The sequence below is a fragment of the Plodia interpunctella genome, chromosome 13 (genome assembly GCF_027563975.2).
Source record: "Plodia interpunctella isolate USDA-ARS_2022_Savannah chromosome 13, ilPloInte3.2, whole genome shotgun sequence".
Classification (NCBI taxonomy): domain Eukaryota; kingdom Metazoa; phylum Arthropoda; class Insecta; order Lepidoptera; family Pyralidae; genus Plodia; species Plodia interpunctella.
In genome coordinates, this window is record NC_071306.1 from 3393060 (window position 1) to 3420895 (window position 27836).

The 27836-nt window shown below is 32.6% G+C and overlaps 1 protein-coding gene and 1 non-coding gene across 10 annotated transcripts in view; one reads left to right on the forward strand and one right to left on the reverse strand.

Moving 5' to 3' along the window:
- Window positions 1-23875, forward strand: part of Pgant9 (Polypeptide N-Acetylgalactosaminyltransferase 9) — a 183416-nt gene extending 159541 nt beyond the window's left edge. For 3 of the 9 annotated variants that reach the window (XM_053754119.2, XM_053754118.2, XM_053754120.2), the window contains 12 exons: window positions 8782-8816; window positions 13104-13687; window positions 13770-13811; window positions 14002-14043; window positions 14580-14772; window positions 15240-15409; window positions 15744-15908; window positions 16168-16631; window positions 16835-17017; window positions 17422-17538; window positions 20463-20591; window positions 20809-23875. In XM_053754119.2, coding sequence (XP_053610094.1) covers window positions 13447-13687; window positions 13770-13811; window positions 14002-14043; window positions 14580-14772; window positions 15240-15409; window positions 15744-15908; window positions 16168-16631; window positions 16835-17017; window positions 17422-17538; window positions 20463-20591; window positions 20809-20970 — 1908 coding nt within the window. In that variant the 5' untranslated portion in view covers window positions 8782-8816; window positions 13104-13446 and the 3' untranslated portion in view covers window positions 20971-23875. Of the gene's footprint in view, window positions 1-8781; window positions 8817-13103; window positions 13688-13769; window positions 13812-14001; window positions 14044-14579; window positions 14773-15239; window positions 15410-15743; window positions 15909-16167; window positions 16632-16834; window positions 17018-17155; window positions 17264-17421; window positions 17539-18228; window positions 18334-20462; window positions 20592-20808 lie in introns of all 9 variants that reach the window. The other 6 variants (XM_053754122.2, XM_053754121.2, XM_053754124.2 and 3 more) reach the window with 6 other exon arrangements.
- TRNAQ-CUG (transfer RNA glutamine (anticodon CUG)) lies at window positions 4573-4645 on the reverse strand. Its single transcript has one exon. It is a non-coding gene; the product is annotated as a tRNA-Gln (tRNA).
- Window positions 23876-27836: the final 3961 nt, after the last annotated feature.

Here is a 27836-nt window from a genome sequence, read left to right on the forward strand (position 1 = left end):
CAAAGATATACTACTCCAAGCCTAATCAGAGAATTAAATGTTATTAATAAAGCGGTGAAGGTCTAAATATAGTTATACCGTTCAGTCTACCGTTCAGTCTCTGGACTGAACTTCAAAGCTTTATCTACGTGGGTATGACTTATGGCATTTCTGATTACCTAAATATGATTTTTTCTGAAATTAAAGAATTATGACATCAGCAGACATAATTCTTTCTGAACACATTGTGTATATTTAAATAAAAAATTCGTCAATATAATTAAAATGATTTTGATCCAATTGATTCACTAAAAGTATTTCATTCATAATATTAATAGTATATTTCGACTATACCTCGTAAACTTAGTTTAGATTGTTCAATGTAACATAGCAACAAATTTGCATTTGCTCCCAACATTGTACAATTTAATAAATTTGCTGCATTACCATTGCTCTATCAGCTGCAATTACGCGTGCATTTCACAATATGTGTATGATGCTAAATAGGATCTCATTGAGGTATTAAATTCCCTGTAGTAATTTTATTTATTTGACCTGTGTAGTATGAGCTTTAGCATCATTTCGCAATAGGTTAGATAGATAAATGAACTCTTTATTGAACCATTTACAAAGGAGTCATAATATTATATAGTATTACAACAAGATATTCAAAAACAAATGAACGCAATAGCGAACTTATCACAAATCACAAATGCAATTTCTTTCAGCCAACCTTTGGGGGTTAATTTAGATACATAGTCGCGAAAGAACATTTTTTTGGGTTTATATTTAAAATTCAATAGTCTCTCGTTTTTTGTATTGAGAATTATTTATTTCTTTGCGTGTCAAGTCAGAAATACTCTTTTTGTCCTTGGTAGTTACACACACAGTTACAGTTACAGTTTACAGTTTACAGTTACAGTTCAGATGTCCAAAATAGTATTTTAATGCCTAGCAAAGTAGCACCCCTGGCGATAGAACGACCCTGGCAGTTAGCAATGATGACTGTAATTAAAACAAAATATCCTAACTTATTTTGACGCAATATAATAGATTAGATAGTATACAATACTGACAATTTTTAAAACGAGCCTAATATCGATCAGATAAATGATTTGTTTTATTTTAATACAATCTACCAACCCAGTAGACAACACTTCGGAACCGTACGACCAGTTCGGATGAACGATCGCCCTTGGCATATTCTGTTTGGATATTTAATGTTCAGAATTAGCATCCTGCCTCTTGTTCAGTCCACAGAATATCAAGTTGCACCATGTATGAACCTCTGATAGCGCGATAATAGCGGCGAGTTTGCAATGAATTTGGGTAGGTTGATGTGCTGTTGACTGTACTATCGCCGCTAGTGTTGCTTACCATTTCAATTCAGATATCGTGAGGTTCTCATTACAAATCGTCGAATACCGAATGGTTCTTTGACCGTCAGATATTAAGCAATTTCTTTACAGTTTTTTCCGTTATTCGAACGTGTACAAAAGGTGGAATGTTTAAAGCAAATATTTCGTTCAGATGCAGCAAACTAGCGCCACCTCACATTGCAATTAATTTCTATTATTCCTTAGCATAATAGAAATTAATTGCAATGTGAGAGTAAATATTTTTTAACAGATTATGCGACAGACTAGACAGACTAGATATGAATTTTAGTAGAAAATAGTATAGTTTTCCATTGTGTAATGTAAATGCAGTTAACTAAATCGAAAACGGCGGCCTCTGAATTCCTTTTATTCTACTGTGATCATATTGTATTAGGTGTAGAAAACTATAACACTTTCTATTAAAATTCATAAATTACCTTCTTTTGAAATAAGAAACTAACTTTAATGTGACAAATATAAAATTCTATTTAACCATCGCTATCTTCCATATTTCTCTTTTTTTTTTAGTTAATTCTACGGTACATAATTCAAGGAAATAAATTTGAAAATATGATAATTCTTTCCTTTAGTTTTCCATTCCATTAACAATGACCACGAACAAAACGTCTCGCATAGAAAAGTAATTTAAGTAATGTCACCGGCACACCGCTGCCTTCATAGTAGTTGCATAAAAATTTGCGCATGTCACTCGTTCTAAATTTGAAAAGGTAATGAGTTGGGGAATTTGTTCTAGCTCTCAGAATAGTCTAAGAGCTAAAGCGGTCGTTGTAACTTTTTAAAATTTGTAGCCGCTGCGCGCAGCTTTATTTTTTAACCAAATAAAGCTTAATAGTTGGCCAAATATGTATAAAATTTAAGAGTTTCATTATGTATATGTAATGTAATTTGAATACTTGACATTCCTACGCCAACTGTATTTATATCACTATATACTTTGGAATAAATGATTTACATTCTACACTATAAACTTACCTACATTATGGGTAAACCACAATGTGAAAACCATATTGCTCATCAAATCAACTTGATGATGTTATACGACAAAAGAACATTTAGCCTTAGTAGGTAATAGGCAGCAATAGAATTCCCAACGAGGGTTGATGTCGGGCAAGCGGCCGGTCGAAATCACAGCTAAAACTTCAAAATTTACTATCTCGGTGGTGTGGGCGTCGCGGTGTCACAGCCATAAATGGATAGTGTGGAGATAATAAAGTTAGTACTTATGTAAATTATAATCCTTACATGCAGTAGGTATTGGAATGAAGTAAAATTTAAAGGTTATTCCTAGTACTATTACTAGGTAGGCTTACTAATACGAACTACTGACGGAAGACGAAATTGTTTTTCCAATAATTTTATTTACTTTTACCAAAAATATTACTTGGACACTGAGAAAATTTATACCCATTCTAAATCAACAAAATTGTAAGTCATCAATGGAAAAAATATATAATTATAAGAAAGTTATAGATAAATTGAAAAATTTCCATCATCATAAGGGTACATACGATCGTAATACAAAATAGCCCTAAGGTTATGATGTTATTAGGAAAATATACATACAAAGAATATTAATTTACGAAAAAGATCTTCGCCTCAGGGACGTATCATAACACGTGCACAAATTATGAAACATACAGAATTTTTATTGTAATTCTTGTAAGCTTATTTAATCAATTATGTTCAACATTTATGAATACATATATTCTAAGTTTCAAAAATATTATATGTATTGTTTAGATAAAATCATTGTTAAAGTAATGCGTTAAAAATTAAAAAAATATTTTTATAAATTTATTATGAAAATTGTTTGTACTCGTCTTTATATTGCATTAACTTTCATTTATTACAATTTTGGCGAACTCACATTTATTATTTGTTTATTGTAAAAGATAATATTGAATGGCGGGCTTCTCCAATGTAGGGATCTTTACCGGTCCAGTATTTTGCTCACCCATTCTTTAATTCACCGACAGAAATTCAATAGTTACTATAACCAACCATATTTTGTGATCATACACTCAGAAGATGAGGCATAAAGATATTATCCTTTGATGATTCCATATTATGTCCTGAGGGTGAAGCTAAAACAAAGACGAACCCAATAACCTTGTAATTTTAGAAAGATGTTTGGCATTCAATTTGATTACGCGAGCAGATGGTTCTTATACGACATATTGCAGAAGTACTTTTAAACGACACATATTTTTTGAAATCGATTTTATTCATTTTAGAACTTGAAATCATGCAAATACATGTTTTTGACGTGCAATCGATTCAAGTGTTTTTTTTTTTCTAACATTTGATGAAAAATGGATTATTTTTTTTTTGCGATAGATACCTTCATAAGTTGTGTACCTAAATATCTAAAAAAATATATATATCTTGATACAATACATAAGGAAGTATATTTCTGCCTTTTTAAATGTTAATTGATTTTCTCTTTAAAAAGACAAATAACGAATAAATTTCTATAGACTACAATAATAGAGGTCATAAGTAAATTGTAAGAAACAACGTACTTATTGTAAACTTCTTTAAAAATAGTAATTCTTGTAATAAATAGTTGTCCACCACGTGGTTGTTTCTCTAAGTACCTAAATAAAAAAATATTTTCTATTTCTCTTCGCAAGAATCGTGCACTGATCTACACAACTGATGGCAGGCAATACGTTTGGCTAACATTGCCCCACGTCCACTTACCTCCCCTTTCAATAACGATTGCAATGACCTCTCCCCGAAGATTGTAACGATATAACTAGCATTTTTTCGTAAATAAAAGAAAACAATTTTCAGATCCTAATAATACTAAGTATTAAAGAATACTAAGTAAACACAACATTTAAGAATTTGAACACAATATACTTATATATTACACATATTTTCAGTACATTCTATAACATAGCAATAAGGAAAAGCGCAGTCTGCTGGCACAGGCATACATATGCTTAAAAGTAGGTTCCAACAACAAACTTCGTACAGATTTGTAATTACCGAATAAATTATTTTTATTTTTTATTATCCTCTTTACATAAATATATAAGAACAAATCACACAGATTGAGCTAGCCCCAAAGTAAATTCGAGGCTTGTGTTATGGGATACTAACTCAACGGTACTATATTTTTTAACAAATACATATATAGATAAACATCCAAGACCCGGACCAATCAGAAAAAGATCATTTTCCATCATGACCCGACCGGGGATCGAACCCGGGACCTCTCGGTTCAGAGGCAAGCACTTTACCACTAAGCCACCGAGGTCTTAGAAAGACCCGTGCACTAATATTACTGAACTGATGGCATACAGTATATTTGTCTATTGTCACACGTCCAGTGACCTCCCCCTCCTCCGTAACGATTGCAATGACCTCTCCCCGAAGACTATAATGATATTGGCTAACGTGAACCATTCGCCACGTAAACTAAGACTGAAATCGTGTCTTTTGTTCAGGGTTCCGCAGTCACATTAACAGATCCTCTATAAGTATAACTACATAATATAGACAAGTGAATATTCTCGAGAATATTCACAATGATGTGAAAGAAGACATCTATAACTCATATTTGTTTATCTGTTCATAACGAAACGACTCAATACTAACTTTTGTTAAACTGCGGTATTATTGTCGGGTGTGAGATATTTCACTAAATAATTTCATCTTTACAACGCATAAAACAAATTGTCATTCTGTTATTCATACTATATTTATTTTGATGCTAAAAAAAAGTAATTCGAGGTAAAAAAACAGTAATTCGAGGATATCTGATATATGAAAATTTTAGGAGCGGTGCTTTTTATTTAAAAGAAAACATGTCATATTAAATTAAAATATATGTAATCCTTAGTCTATGTATCGCACTTCCCTGTCTATAGCACTGACAAGCCACCTTAAAATTAGAAAGAAGAACGAAAACCCAACAAAACGACAAAATAAAATAGGCAACATTTAAGCATCTCAACAGACGGAACTCCATCGCTAAAATAAACTCGTAACATCGTGTTCTCGTTTAAAAACGTGCCTTTTTTACATACGCGAATAATACCGTCTGCTACTATCATACAAGCGATCAAAGCTTGCAGTTGTAATTACCTTGCTTAGCTTGCTGTGTACGTGTAGGTGAAAAATATAGAAAACAACGGATGTGAGATTCGCAACAACTCTAAAAATTTGTTTTCTGAAATAATTGTCTTGGCACAAGCTTTTAATGTTGTCAGAAGCTTTTAATCATGTCCGTATAGTAAACCATTGAGACGTTACCATATTGGAAGCCGATCCTTGTCATCGTATAATTCAATAAAATTAAAAATTCTATATTCAACTGGATGATATACATAACTTATCGACTTGAAAAATTTACTTAAAACTAAGTCTACCGCCGACTTCCAAAACGAATGTGAATAAGAAGCGACACAACAAACTTCATCGCAACCTTTTCTCCAAGGACGTCTAATTATAAACGTGGATCTTATATTTATATTACATTAATGAAGTGTCTTGCTTTTCATCCTGATAATTTCAGATAGTTTCCATCACCTAACTATGAAAGTATTCGAACTTTGCTTCGCTATATTTGACTTTGGATTTAGTTTAAATTGACAAATATCGAAACTCTGATCTAACTCACTCATCACATGCATATATATATCTAATTATAAGAAGATAGGTAATTAAAAAGTCTATTGTATTAACAGTTTCTTTCCTGTATTCTAGATATTTCATAGTTTAAATGTTTCGCTGTACTAAACCTAGAAACTAGAAACACGCCACGGTTTTATTGAGCAACACGTATGAAGATTGGAATAAGAATAAAAATGGCTTAATGTTCAACTGCTGGATTTTTACATATTAATAAGTAATTTTGGATGTATGTCTTCGCCTTAACTGTCTCCGTAATATATCGTGCGTCACAGATTAATTGCGTGAAGAACGTGTTATCCATTCCAACTGTTTGTAAAAAATCTGATATCTCATAATAGGTTTTTCTTGGTTTTAATTGGGTGTTATTGATAATAATTTAATTAGAAATTATTAGTAATTTAATTTGACACTGTGGTATAGCTATAAGTGCTTCACAAGAATTTGGTCCGGACTGGCCTTGATTTCACGAAGCGGCAACAGAAAGCAAAATAGATCAAAGATGTTGACATTAACCATTCATTTACCGATGTAAGGTAAATCTCGAAGAGATTTTAAAATGATTTTGAACCTTGATGACTAAAAAATAATTGTAATACAAGAAGTACTGTGTGTAAAACACAATAAAAAAGGCAATACCGCGCAAATTTTAATGAATAACATTAAATATCCGGAATCCAGCCACAGCACCGGTGCTCTTGCGCATCCATGACCTATGCTTCTAGATGCCGCAAGTCTGTCACGAGTCGCGGTTAACCAATGAGATTACTTCATCATCACAACCTGTTACCGGTGAGTGGTGTCAAGGTGAATATAATAACGTCGAGTTTTAATTTACGCTCAAAACTCTGCCATTAAGCTTCTTTTTGAAAATGTATTATATTTACTACCAAATATTTCCTTTTGTAGGTTTAATCATATTTTATGCATTAAAAGTATTTTTTCTAAGCCACTGTTAGCCATTAAATACATTTATCCTACTTTTAAATAGTATGAAGACGGAGTCTAGAGGGAGAGAGTTATTCCACAAATCATTAACTTAATTTTGTAAAATGTGTAAATAAGTACTATGTTGAAATTAAAAACAGGGTAGATTTTTTCAAAACTCATGTAAGGTCAATTCCATTAAAAGCGGACAAAAAACATAACGCTTCATCTTTTACATTAACTTAGTGAGTAAACATTTTCACTTTTTCATCTAACTTTAATTTTATTTCTTAAATTTAGATATGTGATACATATCTCAAAATCATTATTTTGTCGGCCACAAGGCCTGAAATAAAAAAAAAGCCTAAATATAAAGCCCTAAATATTCTGAATACTTTTTAGTACGTAGACATATTATACCAAAAACTGTTGTATGACAAAGTACCTTGTATTTAATTAAAATTGTTTCGTGCAATCCCACTGTGTAGCGAGAGTAGTGAAACTCGTTACGTCTCTAACAAAGGAAGGAATTTCCGAACTGGGGCCAAGCCAATTTTCGAAGAAGCTATTCTAAAAACTAGAAGCCATTAGTACTAATAGTACTTAATAATAAAAAAACGTTTCAAAGTTGAAGGAAAATAATCTGTTTGCGCTGATGGAACACGGAGCTCCCTGCACTTTTTATTATATCGAACACATTATCTCAGTATTTTAGAAATATATTCATATAATACATAATTTACTACCTTCATATATTCATAAAAGTTAATATTTAAGTTAATAGTTAGTCTCTAGTTTTTCTTTTTCCTAAAAACCCTGTTTCTTGTAAATATAATAATTAAATGAATATCGTACTCGTATCGTTTGTTTGTTTTAGGGTTTTTCAGAAATTTAGCAAAATAAATATTTAGGGTAATATCATAAATTTTGCAAGTCATCGAGCAGGCCTACTCGCTCATTAATGCAATTAAGGTGACAACAAAGAAATTGCAGGAAGTCCCCTCAAAATTTACGGGGTAGATTAAATTTAGCAATGGCCTTTTTGTGGCCAAACTTATCACCCCAACCTAAATTGGAGATTCGTAAAACATTGTCTTTGTCAATTGAATGACGACGAGATTTTATCACAGGGTTATAATTGAGATCCAACTTATCTTTAGTTGATGGTCGTTCGCAGCCTTTTATATTTAATTGGGCCTTAATTAATAATCACAATTGTCTTTTTTTGTGAAGCCACTGTTAGACATAAATATATCCTTCTTTTGAATGGTTCGATGGAGGGGGTATAGGTTCCGTTGACGACAATATTGTAATATCATTTTACCTACACGCATGCCTGACTAGTATGATATGAGCCTATAATTTTAATGAGTTTCGGCATTTCTTTTCAATAGTGGTTATTCCGACTTTTATGGCTACAGATCGTAGCTATGAAAATAATTATTTCAAAATTTGACGAGAGAAGTGCCTGCATAAATCTAGTTTCTTATTACATAAATGTTTTAAATATGCTTGTATTTTTATTTTTTCTTTCGTCTCTTTGTATACGTTGGTGGATTTTTATCACGTTTTTCTATCAAATGTTGCTTGTTTGGTTGATTTATTAGAAGATTCGTTGCAATTCCATGATAAGGGATGGTTATAATTCCATACTGATTCTGTGATGGTTATAATTGTGAATGGTTATAATTGGTTATAACTCATATTCAAAATATTGCTGCCCTATTTATTCATGTTTCAATGATATGTGAATATGCCTCGACTATTCTCATTCTATTACGAATTCTATCTAAGACGAAGCGGTTTAACTGATAAAAGTATTTATTTGTTTCAGATAACGTAAAGGAGAATCGATTTGGTGCTTAAAAAGTGAGTATTTATGAATATGTACTAAATAAAAAATGTATTTATTTTGTCAAACAAAAGTGATTCAATCATTGTAGTAGAAGGAAGTATAAAATGAGCAAGCATTGGGAATGAATGATCTCCAAACTAAACTAAATACTTAACCCAAATTCAAACCTAAAGGCTCAAAGTAATTAAAATTTCAATACCCTTTTAAGACAAATTCCGACAGTTATTCGGCTGTTGTATTTTGGAAAGTTTAAATAAGTTTCTGAAACAGCATCGGGTATCACGGAATCAGGTTAAGTATATGCATTCATAATCTAACATCCAGGTCGAAAAATGTAATCTTATTTTTCCCGCGTTTCGCATTTTTCAGCCTCGCCAGAGCGAGGTGGATGACACTTTATTAAAAATGTGCAGTTCAATTACGCTAAAAGATTTTGACATTATATTCTCATGGAGTTATCTTGGCTTCCATTTTGCATTACTGAGTTTTTTTTTCTTAAAATATTATACATACAGCCTTATAATCAAAATCGACTTATTTATATTATTTATTACATAAATTCACTAGACTCATTCAATAAACTCTTCTCAGGAATCACATATCTATTGAAGTAAACAGCATTAAAATCCAAGCAATAGTTTTAGAGTTTATCGCGAAGACGTGGCAGATTACTTTATTTTATACTAACGGCCCGTCCCGTCTTCGCTCGGGTAAAAATACAATAAATTATACACATAAACCTTCCTCAGTAATCACACTATATACTTGTCAAAACCGCATGAAAATCCGTACAGTAGTTTTTGTGTTTATCGCGAACAGACAGACGCGGCAGAGAACTTTGTTTTATAATGTGTACTTGGATAAAATTCGCATCTAACAGGGTTTTTATTTTGGATGTTAAAAATAATGATACCTATACTGTCCGACAAATTAGGTATGTATATTGACTACGTATTTATAAATAACTTAATGAAATATCCTCGGGAATTATCGACTCTCCCAATTAATATTCCCGACGTTGGCCATTTGTTGTACCGCCTTGGTGCCAAGGGAACAATACTCTCAATATTTATCGCTACAAGCAATCGCCGCGATGAGGCACAAATCTTAGCAATTTTTCTAATTTTTACTTTATTATTCTTAGTTCTTTTATTTTACACACAAAAAAGTCGTCAAACGAGAATAGAATAAATGCGCGTTACTCGGCCATTTGTCCATTTAAAATTATTTTTCTCATATATTTATTTATCTATATTGTCATCTCTCAAGTGAAATAGGTTTCTTATTTCCGATAGTTTATTTTCTTATAAAAATTATGACCTATACATCCACTACATAAACTTTTCGTTGCTCACGAAATCTAACTTATTAAGTATCTTGACACTGTACTAAAACGAAAGTATTTAAAGTTGAACTTAAAAATAACCATAGTAAAAAAATATAAGTTATCTTTTCAAATAACTTTCACTAATTCCTCAAGCGTCCCATAAAGATATTTTTGCCTACAAATTGCGAGGCTTGAAAAATGGCCAGGCATCCACCTCGATAATGTACGAAGCTGAACAATCCATCAGGCCACGGAAACGCCCCATCCCACCCGGCTAATGTTGAGCACGCGGACTATATATAGAAAAAGAACCGATGTATCAACTTGTGCACAGCTACGATGAAAGCAGCACAGATATCAGGTGTAAAGGGGCGCGAATTATTTCATTTTCCATTCGAAAAGGGGCCAAAGAGGAACCACACGTCTGCTTCATCCCCGCGTATCGTCACACACCTCCTGAAGTTCGTTTACCAGTGCAGGCAAATATTTGTACTGTGTTTGTACTGTGACTATAGATATTTTTCTGCGACTCTGGGTTGGTGCCCGTGTCTGTGTTTGTGTGAATCGGACCCGCGATGCAAGCTTAGTGCAGAGTGTGGGCCGTTGAGTGTTGTTAATTTATTTATTATTATATAATATAATATAATAAACTAATCCTGTTACAGAAGTTACATTAAGGCGTCCTCTCCTTTTTTTTTGCTTCGTGGTTGAGCAGTAGTAATGTATTTCGGTATTAAGTGTTGAGGGTAATTGTGTAAGTCTGTGATTGAGTTGAGAGCTATTAAAAAGTGAAAATCTTTAATAAATTTTCTCAGAAGAATCTAAACATTCCTGAAAATAAATGGTGAACTACGTGTATAATGTCTTTGTTTTATTTGATTTAAATAAAGAGTGTTTTATTGTCCACAATTCTTACAATTACGAACATTATGAAGTACCTATACCTGTAATATTCCTAAAGAAATAAACTGTGTAATAAGAATGAAAAATTTCGATTTCCCATACCTAGCCTTATCAGCTGATCAGCCAGTTTTTATGGGAGACCATTAAAACTTTTATCATTTTTTGACATTGATTTTTTGTATACCGACTTATTTTCATCATCCATATCTGCTCACAAAACTTGTGTTGTAAATTTGTGTGGCATGTACCATTCCTAAGGAATTTTAAAGAACCTTCGGTTCAGTTAGCGTATATACCTCGAGGATATCTCAGGATTCCTATTTGCATTCGTTTTACTTAAAGACGTCTCCTTGGATTTTAGGAAGTAAAAAGATAAGGAAAATCTGAGCATCGTGTCTTTGACTTTATTTTCTTTTTGTATCAATTTTGTTTTGCGTTGATGTTTCATCTTTGTGTCATTAGTCGGAATTCACTTGAGATGCCTTCTTATATTTTTTTGTTATTAAGCTATTTGGCGTTTTCTAAAGCTTCGCATACAGAAATTTCGGAATTTGTATCTGTTATATATTTGTTACTCGTATGAAACATCTGTTTAGATTCTACAATGCTTACGAACTCAACTATCGACCAGTTTACCTCTTATTATTATTCTATTCTATACAAATAATTTCCCTTCAGCAAAGACAAATTCATGAATTATAGTAAAAAGAGTAATACCTTAAAATAACAGGAGCGATAGACACGAAGTTACCTGTATTTGAGGTGGGCGATGTGTTTAAGTACAAAATCGAGTAGGCATCTATTGTGAAATTTAATTTTATACAAATGATTTCCCTTCAACAAAGACAAGCTTCATGAATGCTAAGAATAGTTTTAATGTAGGTTTATTATTTTGTCCGGAGAGATGACTATATACAGGTACTAGAAGGGCGTAGGCGGAGAGGGAGAATAATGAGAGTCATCAATAATTTATTTTATCTTTTAAGTTGCAATAAAGTTAGAACAAAATAAAAATGCAGGATACCAGCAATGTTTGGAAAAATTATGTTTATTCTAGACTTGTTTACTTACACATATTGTAATAACAGACAGAATAAAACTTTATTGCCCATAAATACAGTAGGTACACAAACAATATTATATAATACATAATAATTACGCAAATAGTGTAGTCGTATATACTGTATTATTTATATTTAATTTGCACACACATAGCATTTTCTGGTTGACCCAAAGATTAACATAACAGTTAATCTTTGGGAGTAAAAGAAGAGGAACAAATTAACAGGTGGTGGGCCCAGCATCCAAAAAATATGATAACATTTTAGAATAAAAATAAATTTAGTGGAATATATACTAATCTAGTATTACATTCTAAAACTAATCTAACGTTTAGTTTTCAAATGCCTGAAGCACTCAAGCTCACATCGTAATAGTTTGAGGAGCAACACATTACAGTAAAACTTAATGATTGTGCTTACGACTGTGTTTACACTTCACTCAAAATGTCACGAGTTACGGCTTTAAATTTTTATTTGTTTGTACTTCAAAGATGAGAAGCTGGATGGTGCAGCAAGTTTCGACCTGCTGCACCATCAAGCTCTGGCGCTAGCAGCGCTTGCGCCGAACTGTAATGGCAGTTAAGCCGCAATAGTCTGTCATTGGATGGGAACGAAAATGTATTATCTCGAGATCCTCATTGCACACATAAGATAGGAGGTGCCTAAACAGCTGAGACATTAAATTTGCTGATGATGATGATGCCTACAAAGATAAAGATCTACAAATGAATTGAACAACCTTTTGTATTGTAATGGTTAGGACGCAGTCATTGTCAAGGGTGGATCAGATTTCTAATGCATAAATATAATACATAGCAGATAGTTCATTATCCTTTATTGTTTTAATTATTGAGGTTACGGTCATAATTTAAATAAAATGAAGTTTTAAATATTCATGTGAAAATATCTTGTGGTATACATATAGTTCTTACAGGTTCTAGTTCATAGTACACTTAGTTTTTGTATAGGTTAGATTTTCTTACTAAAATATAATTACATTTTGTTCACAGTTATCCAAACATCATGGATGAAAAATGTCCGACAACGTGCGAGCAATGAAACAAAAAGCAAGGAAGAAACCGACGAAGTTCTGGCGCAAACAGGCGAGGTTATAGCCAAAACATTCACCAAAGTCATGTGAAGAAGAATCAATCATATCTGATCTACTGAAGCATATCCTGCTACCAGAAGGGAATACGAAAACATATCTCGTTTTATGCTAGTCCACCTTTTGTGATTATAGATAGTGAAAACTGAATTGCTCAAATTCTTATAAATAATAGGTGTTAGACCTAAAATCAAATGAAAGAGTTGTAAAATCGAAAACAGCTCAAGAAGTAAAGAAATTTGTCAATGCTGAAGATGAAATATTACAGCATGTTTTTCTTAAGAAGACGGACTTTGATTTTGAAGGCTGTGCTTGTTTTAACTGCACTATGGTTTATGATTGCACTACTAACGACAAATGGAGGAACGAGAAATAATTTAGTTGCGCCTCCTGAGTACGATGACGCTGATGCAAGACCCTTGAAGTTAGCCAAACCTACATCAGTAAAGAGAAAAAGCGAATCTTACGGAAACATTCTATCTGATGGTAAGTTTTTGTAAATTCCCTTTTGCATGACCACGTTATTAATTCTTAATTTTAATTGTTTTAATGTTTTGCCATTTTATAGATAATTATCCTTCTTTGATCAGAAACTCACCCGAAACAAATAGTAAGAACTTTTTATTTTATTTATGATATTCAGTATAGGTGTATGAGAATATTATAATAATTACAATAGATTACTTAATGAAGTTTATATATTTGTGATTTACTTTTGTGCATGTATAATATTGCTTTCTGTTTTGTCTGCTGTCTATTGTTAATGCATGGTATCAATGTTAACTTTGTCATCACTGCAGAACTGAAGATCAATTGGATGGTTCGCATAAGCGGGGACGAAGGTAATTTTAACGCTTATTTTGTTAGTAAAAAACGCATTTTAAAAAGAAGGATTAGATTTTTTGCGTTTTTAGCTAATTTTTCCTTATAGAATTGTATATACTATGCATTAATTTAACTCTGGCACATAGCTATTGCAAATGGTGGTGGTAAATCGCAATTTCTCACAAAGACACGTGGAGACAGTTCTGTCTTCATGACTCTTAGTTATTATAATGAATTATATATAAAATGATAGATTTATAGTTGATATTAAAACTGTTACATTCTGATCATTTTCATATAATCTTTCCTTATTTTTTTTTATATTATAATATTCAAATGTAAGGCTAGCAAATGTAGTTCAGCATCAGGTAATTATAATATATTATAATAATAATAAAGTATGCTACATTAAACATATGTATAGTATGGTATGCTATGGAGCATACCATACTATATATTATGACCATGATAGTCATAATTATGAAGCATCAACTTAATTCCTTATTTTCAATGGATTTCCATATAGATTCCTATTGATTGATTATATCCGCAGGACTTGGAGTCTTAGCCGCTCCAGGATCGGACAATGCTCCCGGGGAACTCGGAAAACCGGTCGTGCTGCCCAAGAATCTCAGTGTGGAGGCCAAAGAAGCCGTCGCCGTTGGATGGAAGAAGAACGCCTTCAATCAATACGTCAGCGATCTTATATCGATTAGAAGGAAACTTCCTGACCCGAGGGACGAATGGTAAGGAGTTGGAAGATGTAAATTTTAAATCACATTTTATACAAGCATATCTTTTTTTTATAACAAAAATGGCTGATATTTTTTTTTGTTAAAGTCAAAACTCCTTATTCACAAATCTACTTTATGACATTTGATTTATTCTGAAATTAGTCTTAACAATAAAATTATTAAATATATGATGTTTCAAATAAGATTTTATCACAAACTGTAAAGATTTAAACCAAAACTACTATTATGCACTATGAAGGCAATCTCCCGTGGGAATTTCGGGATTAAAAGTAGCCTATGTGTTATTTCAGGTTAAATTCTACCAGTGTATCAAATTTTATAACAACCCGTCTTGTAGACTTTGCGTGAAAGAGTAACAAACATAAGTACATCCTCACAAACTTTCGCATTTATAATATTGTAGAATAGATTTTCCGACTAAATGAACGTTACTACATAATATTTTTTCTATTTAATAGGTGTAAACAACCAGGGCGGTATTTGAAGAATCTGCCAAAGACATCAGTGGTGATATGTTTCCACAACGAGGCGTGGTCGGTTCTGTTGAGGACTGTACATTCGGTACTGGACAGGTCGCCTCCCGAACTAATCCAGGAAATCGTATTGGTTGACGACTTCTCTGATATGCGTAAGTGTTATAGTGAAGTTGGATTTTAATATTTCAGCATCAACAATAAACATTAGAGCTTCTTTTACTGATGTGTTCATGACAAATTAGGGTCACTTAATGCCAAACATTCTCAATGTATTTTATGATTGCACCTCATAATTCGGTTATGTTTCCGTGTGGATTTACATGAGCTCAGCCCGATTACTCAATGGTCTTCCTTCGTTGTTTTGACGTACGTCGATGCATGTCAATGTCAATGTCAAAACTTATGAAAAACAACGGAATAGCAACGTGCTAAATCGACGCGACGGTGCAATGGTGCCGGGCCATTATTTGCCATTTTCTTTCTCAGCTCACCTGATGCAACAATTGGACGACTACATGTCAGCTTTACCAAAAGTACGGATAGTTCGCGCGACTCGTCGAGAAGGCCTCATCAGGGCCCGGTTACTGGGCGCGCGGTACGTCACCGCTCCAGTGTTGACGTATCTCGACAGCCACTGCGAATGCACTGAAGGTATGTATTGCGAAGTAATGAAGATGAAAGTTCTATATCTTATATATGCCGTCAATGTAGCGATATGTAATGCTGCTGTAATCTGATGCAGAATTTTCTCATGCTCTTCTATCTTTATCAGGACTCTTTGCCGTACCCACTTCCAAAAAATTAGAACAGCCTTGTGCATCCTATATACTATATAATATTACAGATTTGTAATTACAATCGTTGTTCGTTCAATGTATCATACTTATTAAAAAGATATTGTGATTTTTAGGTTGGCTTGAACCACTCTTGGACAGAATAGCACGAAACAAAACGACAGTAGTATGCCCTGTCATCGATGTCATTGATGACAATACCTTGGAGTATCACTACAGAGATTCAACAGCTGTGAATGTTGGTGGATTCGATTGGAACCTGCAGTTCAATTGGCATCCTGTACCAGCAAAGGAGCGAGCGAGACACGAGCATACTGCTGAACCTGTCTGGTCACCAACGATGGCTGGTGGTCTATTCGCAATTGACAAAGAATTCTTCGAACGGTTGGGCACTTATGACAGCGGCTTTGATATATGGGGTGGGGAGAATCTAGAACTGTCTTTTAAAACGTGGATGTGTGGCGGGACGCTGGAAATAGTTCCGTGCTCGCATGTCGGTCACATATTCAGGAAGCGTTCGCCCTACAAATGGCGGACCGGAGTCAATGTACTGAAGAAAAATTCCGTTCGTTTGGCTGAGGTAAAATTCCTGTATTTGCATTTATATAGGTCGTTGTTTTTACCATTATTTCGCAATAATTATTTTTGTTGGAAAATAAAATTGTAATTCATGTTTTCAATCCATATTTTTGAAAGTAACTAAGTACACTGAATGCTTCGAATATTTGAAAAGATATTTTGTTTTTTATCTGAAAGTTACATCTACTATTTTTCGGATTTAAGGTGTGGCTGGACGACTACGCTAAGTACTACTATCAGCGTGTTGGCAACGATAAAGGGGATTACGGTGACATAACTAGCAGGAAAATGTTAAGGGAACAACTGGGTTGCAAATCTTTTGAATGGTACTTGACGAATATTTACCCTGAGCTATTTATCCCAGGGGAATCCGTGGCTCACGGAGAGGTTCGTATAAAAATAATATTATTATTTTATGATACATCTTAGGCATTTATATTGCGGTATTTTTTTATACAGAAACACTATACCGTTTAACATATATGAGTGCATAAATAAAGTGTTGTTCCAAAATTACCTGTACAGATCCGAAATGTCGCCTTCCAAAAGATATGTCTGGACTCGCCGACCCGCAAGTCTGATCACCATAAAGCAGTCGGAATATATCCGTGTCATCGGCAGGGTGGAAATCAGGTCTTTTATAGTTTTCAATTCCAGCAGCGGCAGTACCATTTTGCTGGAGTTGACAACAATATGTCGTGTTTTGCCTTTTGTCACTTGCACTCTTTACAGCACTTAGTTAGCTCGACCAGCACTCGCACGTTTATTACAATATTTTATATTTATGTTAGATACGAAACTATGCGTTCTTAAGGCGTATGTGTCTTGATGGTGACGATGACGTCAACGCAGACCTTGTTGGAACTAAAGTGTACCCAAACAGATGCCATCATAACCATGCGAATCAGGTATCTCCAATATTTGTTTGGAGTGCAAACAGGGTTTGAATGGTTGTAGAAACTTTCCCAAATCTGGTTGTCAACTTATTCTTATATGAGGAATAAGTGATCGATTTCGTTATTTTGTTTTCATTGCCATTTATGTTTTTCATTTGAATCAGCATTATCCTTTGAAATTAAAAATTGTTTCCTAAATTTAACTTAAATATATTAGGCTTGTCTAAAATTTTCCCTTTTTGAATGATTTTTTTCCTCTCTGGAGTCTGATAGTTATTGGTAATCATTATAACAGGATAAAATAAAATCAACAAATTTCATTTTTTGTTTGTTTGAAATAACTTTATTTTATAAGACACAAGGAACTAAATAAGCACTAGAAACGGCGGAGATATCCCATTTTTTGCTTACAATTAACCTTTTACAATTCATAGTTTTAAATCTCTATTTTGTAAAATATGTATAATGACTTCATATTAAACAAATAGTTTCTGAAAACTAGGACGTATTGGAGAAACCGTTAATTCGTAATTAGCGTCTCAAAACACCCTCCCAAAAATCATCAAATCTTAGAGAGGAAAATGATCAAATTTACATATACCATGTTATTTTCAATTGTCAAGCATATAATCAATTCAAATGATGGTGCTGAGTAATCACGCTTGCTTTTGGCACGCCTTTTTAACTAATGGATGGCACCAGATCGCGAACCGAATGTCCTCCATGTGTGTGGACTCTCCGGCCGGACCTGAGGATATGAAGAAACCAGTCAACGTCTGGCCATGCCATGGGGAGTACGGCAACCAGGTTTGTTTCGCCATCTTCCTTCATGTAAACGCTTACGCTTTCATCTTGTAGAGGGTAGTCGGTGATCATCATCGTGGTAAGTTTGACTGCATTTATAAGTTGTGCTGAAAAATTGACGTTTGCAATTTCTTGATTTTTAAAATTCGACTGTATGATGACTTTTTCATAGTTCAAATTTCATCATAGTTAAAGTTGTCATAATTTTAATGCTCTGTGATATTCGTTTTGAGAATATTTACTTATTACAAGAATGTTTTATTATTCTGTTACCATGAGGTCAATCGGCACCGCTTATAAATTTAAAGGTTTGGGTACATTAATGACTTAAATCATCACTAACCAACATTAGCCTTAAAGTGGTAAGGTATACTTTTTGCTTCTAATGCTGTAAATTTAATAACATCACGCACGAAATAAATTTTATCATTTTGTTGCGACAAAAGGGAAATTATTTCTTTTTTAAATTGAAACTGTTGTCTTTTTCCTTGATATATAAACATTAAAATTGTAACGGAATTTGTTTTAATTTCTCATCTGGGACACTCCCATAAATTTGGTACTGCCGCTACTATTTAGTTCTAAGTTTCTCAACTAATTTACTTTTGTGTTTTTTTGAATTTTACTTTTTTGTAGATATTGTTTTACCTTTAGGGTATTGGTGGTGGTATTTTCTTTTGTTCTATATACAATTCGATATAAATGTTTAAATAAATAATTATAATTCATATTATGTATAATGTTCGATTATATATATTTAGTTTTTAGCCATTTGAACATATTAAATATGTATACATATTCATACGTATACTCTTATGCCTGTGTAATGATATATATTTATATTACTTATTACTTTTTTATTAAACTTTCGTATACAAATTATATGCAATTACTACGAAAGAGGTATTAAACGCGCATGTAGGTAGCATTCTTGTTTTTTGGACGTCATCAGCGTATGTTATAAAGTGGTCAAAGAGACTAGCTAAAATCACTTCTCCAACAATACTAAATAATATTCAGCAATCGCAATTTTAAATTCTCTAATTCCCGTCAATACAAAAAAAACATCCCTATTCTAACATTGTCTATGTATTAGACTTCAAACCAGAATTGTATTTTTATTATCAGTGAATACCATGCAGATGATATTTAAGTTCATCTTCTCGATCAAATTTATTCTGATGCACCACCCATCCATTTTGAATAAAAATTCATTTTGAATAAAAATGTTGATTAGACATTGCGCGATTGAATTCTGCCTGCTTCAAGCAGACGTCAGTAACTGGTATCCGATTTGATAACATGTAGGTTTGTCGATACGGTACATCGACCACGTTTTTCTTGTTACGGCCGGTATGTCTTCAGTTACGGCCTGTTTTGTTTGGCCATTGTAGGGTGTGTAAAGGCAATAAATCCTTTAGAATGTACTCTATAACTGTTGATAATAATATACCTGATTAATACGGTTAGCAGAAAGACTTTACTTTATCTGCTACTTGACAATAGGCATGTACGTCGGTTGTCTGTTTACTTGCAGATGGTACGACTACTTCGATGCCTCCTATCTCCAGTTCACCTGGTTTCCTTTATCCTTAGAAACCACCTGAAAATGATGCAGTATCCTATCCTTTTGTTCGTACGTACGGTACGTGCGCTTTTAATACCTGTTTCATATGATTTGCATTTATACCTAAGTTGTTCTGTAGTGAAATAAATTTTTGCGAGTTAGAAAGATTAACGAGGTTCTATTATAGCAGCAGTTCTAATCGTACTGATTTCAACAGCACTTAAGAGTTTCTCTTAGCGCACTGATGAATATTTTTCAACCAAAATATGTATTTTGGTAACAAAAATCTTAAAGACTGGTATACATAAATTAATTAATTTTAAAGAATGTTCTTTAAAATTAATTAATTTATGTATTAATTTATGTCTTTTTTGTTTTTTTTTAAATACTCAAAAATTTTTCATGTTGTATTTATATAGTCATATATTTATAAGACCCTTTTTCGTTTGTGAAATAATTTATTTTATTTAATTAAGGAAGCCAATTAAAATAAAACTTAAATTATATAGACGATTGCCTCTTATGCTAAAATTCCAATATTAATATATTTTTTGCAAATTTTCAGTATTGGATGTATTCAAAGAATGGGGAAATCAGAAGAGACGAGACTTGTCTTGACTATTCTGGACACGACGTCGTTTTGTATCCTTGTCACGGTTCCAAAGGGAACCAGCTATGGCTGTATGATAATGCTGTAAGTTCTTAACATATTTACAAAAGTTACAATGAAATTAATACGATTTGAAAACATTTAAGCCGTGACAGGAATGTGATTCCCTTTCAAAATGTTATTATTTTTTCGTCTAAATACTACAACATTGTTTAGCTAAACGCTAACATAGGTTTTACTCTCTATCTTCATACATTTACTTTATATCTCTGTTTAAAATAAATAATTATTCATATTTCAGAATAAGCATATAAAACATGGCTCTAGCGAAAAATGTATGGCGATATCAAGGAAGAAGGACAAAATCGTAATGGAGGTGTGTAACGACCAGGAAACGAGGCAGATGTGGAACATGGAGAATTTCAACCCAGCGAGACTGTCTCCAGAGCTCGTGCAAGAGTAGCCGGAGGCCTACGATGAAATCCTCTTCATCTAAGAGACAGAGACTCGAGTGTTGACAAATCACTTGTTTTTGAACGCAACGTGTGCTTAGTGTTTGTGATTTCAATTGCACTGGACTATAATGGTTAAGATTTTGAGGCTAATTGCTGTAACCTTGCTAATGTACAGTATTACAATAAAGGCTTTGGCCAATGTTGTTTACTCGAAATCTTAGCTTTATTCAAGAAGAATTGAGGCCATTTTTATAATAGTTGATAAGGCTGCTGATGTATATTTAAATAATAATCTAGATGTACCATAATTTCAATTACCGGCTTCTGTAGAAGTTAGTAATGTAGAAACAGTAATTGATGATGTCACTCGTTATAACGTCACGGTTTTGGCCTAATGTGTCTAGGGACTGATTCTCCTCCCTCCCGCCAATTGATTACTTGTTACACGTGTTCGGTTAGAGATTTGGGAATCTTATCGTTAATTGAATTAAGCGTGCTCGGCTTCGAGGAAAACGTGTTCCTTGAACGTGTCTGAGTTTAGCTGACAATGCCAGTTTCAGACTTAAGTCAATGGTTTATTTAACTGTACATTTCAAGGTGTATAATCATCATTTCACTGATTTACGTATACGGAAATATCAATTGTATCGAGCTATTTTATTTCTACTCACTTTGAAAGTGAATTTATTTCCTTATCACCAGATACTCAGCAATAGCAAAATTTGGGCATCATTTAAAATTTTATATCAATATTTTAAATTTTAATCTGATTTTAAGTTTTAAGTTGTGTCCAAATTTTTGTGAAATAAAAAAGTTTTGTTACATTGGCTAAGTCTGCAGCATTGGTGATGCCAGGTATAGCCATGATCGTGTCGAATCGCGTACATTGCGGATTTATATATTCAGCTTTTCATTGAATGCAAGAAAAATCCAAAAATATAGTTCTTTTGCCACGATCATGGTTATTTCATTGTGATCATCACAATAGTTAGTTTATATACATATTTAGGATATTATATTTTTATGATAATATATGTTTCTCTGCGCGAAAGTTTTTATACAAGTTTGGGCATTTTGAAGTTATGACGGCATATTTTTCATAACAAACGTCTGCGTTTTTCTCTTGTGGACAGTTTGATGTATAAATATGATCGAAAAATTATATGTTTTGAAATTTTATGAGTCGAGTGATTTTTGTGTCTGTAGTTGTCACACAATTCTCTGTATTATAATAACATCACTTGATTGCTTTTATAACAAAGTCTTTTTTTCTAATTGGATGTTTTTTTATTAATCGAAATTTTATTTATCGTTATTCAAAAGTATTTTGTACAAAATATCCTGTTTGTATTGAAATAGTATTCTGTAAAAAGTATTATCTACTATTTAGCTATAGCTGATACTAACTTGTACATATCTATTTGACATATTATATAGTACGATATATTTATAATATTTATTATACCTAATTACTGTGTGCGATGTTTTTTTTTTAGATTTTATGGAATTATTGTGATTTACTTTTAAAATGTATCATAGTCATTTTGACTTATCAACTAGGTACCTACGTAATCTAGTAAATTTATTGTATAGAAATTGAATAGTTAGATATTAAAATCAATTTTTATGTTATTCAATATTTGGGTGAGTCTATCTATATACATATTTTTTTTATTAAAGGAATAGTGTTTTAAACGAATTTATATTTATTTTAGTTGGATTTCGTAACTAGAAAGATTTTAAACGAAAGTGACTGAATTTTAGAGTTTATTTTTTTCTTGAATTTCTGTAACGTAATAAATAATATTTTGGTATGTTTCACTTATATTTAAGTAGATTTAATGTCTCAAATATTTTTTTACGTCTGTATGACTATCGGATTTATTTTTATTAGGGTTAGATAATTCCATTTACGTAAAATATTCCAGGTTTTGTGTAAAATTGTGTTTGTGTTTTATGAAACCATTTATATTAATATAATATTAACTTGTTGACTTTGACCTTTACATTCCTTTTTCATGTGATTTAAGATTGTTTATTTCGAAAAAAAAATCCTATGTCTGTGAATCATATATGTTCATTTTGATAATAAAAAACATATCTTTGATTAATAGAGTTTTGCCAAAATTTTTGTATACAATCTACACAAATACGTACAGTTACGTTGGTCTTCCTATTTTTTTTTCAAACATTATTCTGTGGAAATACTAAAGAATTGGTTGACTGCTCAAAGTTCGTCAATGCACACTCACTATTGATTTTATTGTATTGTAACACTTATCTTTAATAGGTGCTCAAGTTTGTTTCTAGAAATTTTCAGTTAGTGTTTATACATTTTTTTTCAAAAAGTTTGGTTTTGCTTTCAAAAATATATCTGAAATAGTATTTAAAAAATACAATTTAAATTTATTTAGATATCATTGTAACTCTTTGAAACTGCTGTTTTGTAACTAGTGAAGATAAAGGGAAAAATTATCTTTGTTCGAAACCAGTTTCGACTCAAGAATTATAATTTCTTTTTACAAAGTCACAATTACGTACAAATAAATTTTGTAGTATTTTGTATGGTTTCAATGTGACTAGTCTGATGTGGGTCATCTCTTTTTCTTCAATATGAGAACGTAAATTCTTGTCTTTTTTTAATTTAATTAATGTGTCAGTAAAAACTTTCAGCTCAATTTTGTTAGACTTCTAATTTTCCGCTAATTATTTTTTTAATGTTTACAAATGTATAAAATTTGTAGTTACTAATATTGTCGATGTAGGAATATTAAATGTGCCTTATATCTTTACATAGGTTATATTTGAATGTTGAAATTTCTGTATATAAAGCGGTGTCACTTGTATTATACATAGCATAGTAAATAGATGGCGATAAATTTGTAAAATAAAGCATTATGTTGGATTTGTACACTTAGTTTGTTTTATTTCTTTAGATATAAACAAATTAAAATTATGAAATGTTTAGGTTCATGAATGATTAAAGCCAGTCGCGCTCCTTTGCGACAACGCGCCATGAGTATACTCCGTTGTTTTCTGTACGTTTTGACATTGACGTGTGTTGATGTACATCGAAACTTCATACAATTTCTGCATTGTCTGTCGACGGACGTAAGAATGACGGAACGGCGACTGAGCAACGGAGCATGGCTCTCATGGCTCGACTCTCTGCGTTATTGCGAACAAATATTTTGTAGTGACATAAACTGCGTCACAAGTTCTTATGTCTAAAAAAATCTTACCTAACCTAACCTAACCTAACCTAACCTACCATGAAATTGGTACTACGGAGTACCTACTAATTCCATGCCATATACCTATTCGACTCTATCCAATATCCACCAAAGTTAGTCAAAAATAGGTTTACGAATCGTGCACTAGTAGACGAGAATAATGGCCGCAAAAAGACGTCAGCTTTTCGCAATCCTACTCGGGCTGGGTTACTACGCTCGTTTTGTTTTAGGGGTCCGTGTGAGCTAGTACAATACCCTTACTGTACTTTCGTAACCAGTATTTACATAAGCTACAAAAAATATTTTTAATCACTGTTTCGCAACTAGTTACGAATAAATCTGTTTGAGTGATTTTGTTGCACGATGCCTAGTCGCCCTTCGTTCACTTTCCAATGATTTCAAGCGCAGTTCGAATAGTTAATGAAATTATATAGATTATTATCATCTAAGCGATTTCTCGGTTGATTTCTTAGCCATAGAATATTGTTGTTTAGATAATATTCTATTACCAAGGATTACAAAATCTTTATGAAAAATTGCGAAAATGTTTTAATTTTTCTTTGCGTGACAGTGCTCTCCAATGTATTTAGAATTGGATTTTTCCGGACTAGTGTTGTGCTATGACCACAATAACATTGTCATTTTATCAAATTGAAATTATACGGAACTATTGTACCATTGGCCGTATTATTGATTAGTTTCAATCTGTTCGTAGCAGGATTATAGCTGGTCTTTGATGTCGCAGATTTTCAGCTGGACTCTGCGATGACATGTGAAAAATAAAGCACGGATTTGTATGGGATTTTCCATACAAATCCGTGCTTTCTATGTTGCGTGCTTTTTATCTCATACTACCAGCGAAGCGAAAACTATGTGCTTGCCCGAAAACTTTACAATCATAAGTTAGAACTTCGTTAGGCTCGTAATATAAATCAATTAACAAATGCATAAACGTTTACGAGTTAAGTTCGTGCGTAAAACGTTAACCCTCCTATAAACAGTAAACAAGTCTCGGATTTCAGCTAATGGAATTATTGTTATCTCTGTTCCAATTCTATTCCCTAATTATGTTTGAAGATTGTAGAAGTAAAGGCAGAAGAGAAAACGGGTGTAACGTTTGTGGGACTTGACAGGAAATACAAAAAAAAGGAGGTGCATATGCCCTAAGAATGTTGTATGAATTAAAAACTACTTTTAAAAATCAGAGTTAATTTGGCTCGTTGGGTAGCTCAAACTGCAATTACCTATATAAATAAATAAATTTTAGGACAAATCACACAGTTTGAGCTAGCCCCAAAGTAAGTTTGAGACTTGTGTTATGGGGTACTAACTCAACGATACTATATTTTATAACGAATATATATATAGATAAACATCCAAGGCCCGGACCAATCAGAAAAAGACCATTTTCTATAAGTAATTAGGTAAGTTTCGACCGGTTTTTTATTTTTATTTTTTGTTGTGTATGGTTATGTACTTTTGTTTCAAAACTGTTGTATTTCACAAACAATTTGCGGCCAGTATCATAGATACAAGCACAATAATAAATTGTGATGTCCCAAAACAAAAAGTCGTAATGTTGAAACGTGTCTGTCGTTTGTTGGACAAAAGTTTTAATGTCAGGACGGTAGTGTGAGCTTCGCGAATGGACATGTTAAGGGGCGGTGTTATTTCGTCATAAATAGCCTTTTAAATATCTATATAGGTGTTTTGTCTGAAAACTTTTTGTCCAAAGTGACGAAAATACTTTGAAAATTTTTTTCTAAATCCTAATCTGTGCTGCATTTGAATTGATCCATAAAATTAGATGGTAAGTCTATTCATTGTATAAGATACAAAGACGATCATGCGAAGTACCTACCTAATAAAATAAAATACATTCTGAGAATACTCATATTTTAGTCAATCTTAGCGCGGTGGACAAAATGGTAATTACTTTGGTCAAAGTATAATTCTAAACAATATCAAGACAAATTGATCATTATGTTGACATGGAAGCAAAATGTTGCCCTTAAGACAATCGTAATCCAACAGCTGGGGCTTCAAAACAATCAACATTTGCTTTTAGGGTAATGAATATGCTGAATTATTACGATGAAAAATAAGTTATTTCCGGTTTCTACATTTCCACGAGTGATTATTACACATTTTTTTAACAACAAATTTAAATAGCACGGTATTGTGGACAAATTTGACGTATCTTTCTGTATGTTGCATTGTGTATCAAAACCGTATGATTGTTCATCCGATTTGGAGATATGTCAACGTATTGATGACGCCAATTTAATAGATTGCTTTTCAGCTAAACGGCAGCTAGCTTTCAGCTAAAACATCAGGCACATCAGAGAAAATGTGTATTAATAACCTGGTATTTGTAAAACCAGACTGGCTTAATATCAACAAGAATAGTCTGATAACTAATAATTCTAAAGACCGTATGTGAATTATTCTAAAAAAGGCAAGGAAACGTATGTTTCCGACGCTTAACAGTAGTGGAGGAAGAAATCGGGAAAACTCACATGAGAGAGAGAAAGATACATATTAATATCATACGTAGGCACATAATTCTAGCTGATGATAATTCTGACACTAAGAAACTATATCTTGTAGGGATATTATATAGGCCATTTCAAGCCGCAATTTGCATATCCAGAACATTCTACAGATTTAGCGCGTCTCTATGAATGTATTTGCATGTAAGTGCAGTGTGATAAATTTCAATTTCTGTTATTATTATGGTACTTCGTTGTGTCAGTAATGGTGATCTAAACAAGATATCCCTTATATTAGGAGTAGTCAATATGATTAAATACTAGTTATAGTAAAGAAATCTGATGGCTTTTATCTCTTGACAGGAGTTTTGTTGTGTCGCATTTTTGAAGGCATCACATACAAATTTCAATAAAAATATGAGTAACTTTTATTTTCGCTGGTTCCTCTTACAACTAACCAGATTAAAGTGGACTTTATGTTTCCCGAACATTGGCTCCGTCTACTCCTAAAAAGACTACAATGTACAAGTGACAGTATAATCTATACTCTAACGTTGAACAGATCCTTACAAAAAAATTCTATCCTTATAAAAGGCTAATTGTTGTAAAGCTTTTCTATGACAATCCTGTGAAAAAAATCTCATTTACAGGCTCGTAGATTATTATATCTACAAATTCACACAAAAGCTTGCTAATAAAGACCTCGAAAGATTTCTATATTCAATTCAAGTCACGGTCTGTTGAGTACAGTGGAATCAACGGCGATTGAAAACTTTTCGAGTTGGACACGATTATTGGATCGGAATGAAGATTGGATATTGCCGAGACTATTTGATCAATGCATTGGACTAGATATTAAATTTTGTTCAAAAAAGTTTCCCATGATTAGACACTTATTTTTGATAAATTTAATTGTCATACTCGTAATTTATTAAAATATTACATACTTATTTATGATTGAGATATTGATCGCTCACCTCGTCTTGAGATTGGTCTTCTAAAAGATCGAAATAATATTCATGATTGGGACCAAGACTATTCAAATGAGTTTCTTTCGGCATTTCTTCTCAGCAGTGGTCGTTCCGAAATGCCAGTAGTTTGTAGCTTGTGAAAAATAACTATTTAATATAAAAATTGAAAAAGTGCCTA